This window comes from Zerene cesonia, chromosome 24 (assembly GCF_012273895.1).
Source record: "Zerene cesonia ecotype Mississippi chromosome 24, Zerene_cesonia_1.1, whole genome shotgun sequence".
Lineage (NCBI taxonomy): Eukaryota > Metazoa > Arthropoda > Insecta > Lepidoptera > Pieridae > Zerene > Zerene cesonia.
In genome coordinates, this window is record NC_052125.1 from 72,502 (window position 1) to 75,954 (window position 3,453).

General features: G+C 42.0%; 1 protein-coding gene across 7 annotated transcripts in view; it reads left to right on the forward strand.

Annotated features, from left to right (window-relative positions):
• The window catches only part of LOC119836332 (protein daughterless), a 33,385-nt gene that overhangs the window by 20,533 nt on the left and 9,399 nt on the right, over positions 1–3,453 (forward strand). For all 7 annotated transcript variants that reach the window (XM_038361626.1, XM_038361631.1, XM_038361630.1 and 4 more), the window contains exons 4-6: positions 412–557; positions 1,153–1,350; positions 1,720–1,914. In XM_038361626.1, the coding sequence (XP_038217554.1) occupies positions 412–557; positions 1,153–1,350; positions 1,720–1,914 (539 nt within the window). The remainder of the gene's footprint in view (positions 1–411; positions 558–1,152; positions 1,351–1,719; positions 1,915–3,453) is intronic.

Genomic DNA, 3,453 nt, shown 5'->3' on the forward strand with positions numbered 1-3,453 from the left:
ACAGATTCGAAATTCAAATGTAATATTTTTTTATAATTAAGTGTAACAGTATTTATGGCCAGACTAAGTAGATATACTAGAATGGGATAATATTAAAAGATTAGATTTCCTTTTTTTATCAGTTGATCATTAAAAAAAACCTTGCCCCAGTCTTTATACTTCTGGGAGGAATTTTTAGATTTAGCGCTTAGAGTACTATTTTTAAATATGTTAATGTTATAAAAAAAAATTCTACAGTATAATATCATACTCGTAATATGTAATGTCCACGTTGTAACCGTTGTAGAAGGAACAATGAATTTTGGGATGAAACGTTTTATCGTTAGAAAGTTATATAAAAGGCTTGGGTTGCACGAGAGTTATAGAAATGAAGATTCAATTTATTGATGCATATCGCATGTACATTGTTAGGTATAGGCGCGGGCGCGGGCGCGGGCGAGGCGGGCGCGGCGGGCGGCGCGGAGCTGCCGCTGCCGCCGATGTCGTCCTTCCGCGCCGCGGCGCCGGTGCACTCGCCCACCGACGCCATGCTCGTCGCCAAGCCCACTATGCAGCCGGTGAGTAAAGCAGAAAGAAGATAGATCGATTCGTTGAAAGCATTTGATTGCTTAGCTAATGCTGCTGTGTTGTCTATTTCGTCTATTTCAGGCACATTTTAGTTTAATATTCCATATGTTCTTGTGAAATTTACTTTCAGGGTTGTAGGTATGGTATTTTATCTTACTTTAGTATATTTAAACGTTAAACATATGATGGGGTGCCCAAAGGTAGCCTACTTAGACCACCTCGATTCTTTTTAAGTAACGATGATTAGGTTTCAAAATTCATTTATCAACAAACAAACAAATAGCTCATTGGGCCATATTTTGATGGATTTCACAGGGACGATTTTTATTATCCATTGTTTTGTGTTATAACATAACAATTTTGTATACAATTATTTGAATACCCTAAATGAGTATGAAGAATAAGGAACTGATTACATAAGAACTGTTACTTATTCATTAGGTTTATATGTAATTATTACTCAGTTTATTTGGTTTTTGGGGATTGTAAAAAAAGTCTTGTTATTTTAATTGAAACTTATTTTTGAGTCGTCGTGTACGCTTTCTGAATAAGCTTTCTTTGAATGGAAGATTGTGTTGCGCGCAGATGTACGCGGGCGGCGCGGGCAGTGGGGCGGGTGTGGGGGGCGTGGGGGTGGGCGGCGCGGGCGTGGCGGGGGGTGTGGGGGTGGCGGGCGAGGCGGCCAGCCTCTCCTCGTACGGCTCGTCGCCCTCCACGCCGGTGCACTCGCCGCCGCCGCTGCACGCGCGCCTCTACCCGCTCAAACACGCGCACAATGGACAGGTGAGCGGCTGACGTGTAGGAGATACAGGGAGAGAGACGAGTGAAAGGGGATAAGAACTAGAAAGTGGTGTGAGAAAGAACAAGAGAAAATGGGCACATGGAGAGAAAGAGAGCTGGATTATTACATAGCATGATCGCGTTAATATTTATAAGAGACTAATGAAAGCAAATGTGATTAGAGTATAGTGGTAATAAGTATAATTTGAATTTAATAAAAAATTGGTGGAATGAATCTGGGTGGATCAGTCCAGTGACTAACCGTCCAGTGAACATACTATAGCGTGGTGGAATCTCGGTCTATTTTTTAACAGCTGGTTGTAACAGGTCCGATGAATCCTGGAGCTTATTGTGTATATCGCACGATTCCAGGGTACAAGTTGGGTGGGCGCGGGCGTGTCGCCGCCGCCGGGCGCGGGCACGCCGCACGCGGGGCCGCACACGCCGCACGCGGGGCCGCACACGCCGCACGGCGGGCAGCACACGCCGCACGCGGGGCCGCACGCGCCGCTCGCCGGCGTGCTGCCCAACGGCCACCACGTCGCCGTCTACCCGCCGCCCGTCATGGTAAGTACCATTCACTGACACGGGGGGTGAGGCAAGGAGAATTATAACTGAGACATTTTAGTTCGGGAAGTCATCCATCGACTATTATAAATTATTAAATGACTTTGTACATTTTTAAGCATGAAATCGCATGGATGTTAACTACTTTTTTTAATCATTTTTGCTGTTTTAATTTTTTTTTCTCACAAATGTAACATTTTTTCATGTTTTGATATGATTTAAGGCAAACCTACATACATTTAGAAATTAAAGACTTCAAAAAATCGAAAATGATGTATATCCTAACCCTTGTGAAGTCTTGTATTTCTTTGTATCTTCTAATTATTTAAGTGATTACGCCTTAATCTTACTTCCAATTAAAAAATGTGATCCAATTACGTTCTAAAGAATTGATTTTCAAATCTGATTGAGACTATGTCTAAAAATAATGTGCTCTTACGCATGAGTGTTGTTGAATCACATTTTGTTTTGTGTTTCTTTTACGTTTTTTTGTGTATATAAGATGCCTTGGAGCTTGCCTTTGTGTGTTTCTTACGTATTGTTTTAGTGTTTTTTCGTAGTTTAGTTTTGTAGTTAGTATATCGAAAGCCAGTTGTATAGCGTACACGAGATTAGCTTTATATTTAAATTTTTACAAGTTTCGCGATTGTTTTTGTTTAGGAGCTTTGATTCCTCTATAATGATGTGTACGTAGGGTTGTCCAGGTATCTTTCCGATATGGGTATAAGGAAAGATGTTTTCTATGTAAATTTCGATTCGAAAACGATTTTAGTGTGATGCGTACTATAGTATATAGTATTACGTCCAGTTTCCAAATTCTGCACTAGTCTAGAAATCAATCTACGTAATCAGCTCTATCGATTTGCACATAACGCGGATAGAACCGAACCTTCCATCTGCATTCAGGTGGTTTCTTTTCCACATACGTTAGTGCCACACTGGTTCGTCTTTTAGTACAGTAGAGAACACGGGACTTGTCTGTCATATATACCAGGATTGTATTTATTATGTACTATGACATCATCATCATCATCATGATCAGTTAGATTTTGTCTTGACATATGATGTTCAACAGAGGCCCGGTTTAATATCACGTCGCTGTATGTCTCTAGCATGTTCCCCACATTAACTGTATTGTGTGTTGGTACATTTTGAACATCACCTTCGTTATAGGGAAAAATAAATTGTGTATCGGACTCCGGGTTTTGAATCGTTAGTGGTAAATGTGTGATAGCTTCAGATCATATTGTTCCTGTTTGGTGATATATCATCATATCATACGTACATCATACGTACTTCATTATCTCATATAGATTGCTTGTTTGCTACGTGGTCGCTACTGTCTTTAAATAAGAGCAGTAGAGCTGGCGAAAGATTTGAACTTCGTTACGTAGTTTGGTATCGTTTGGATCAGCGGAGATCGGGGTCGTTACTCGTTGTTCGCTCGGTGTGGCGGTAAAGCTAGGGCGGCGGTAGGGCGTGGTTAGGACGCGGGCAGAGCGCGGGTAGGACGGCGGGTAGGGCGCGGGTAGGGCGCGG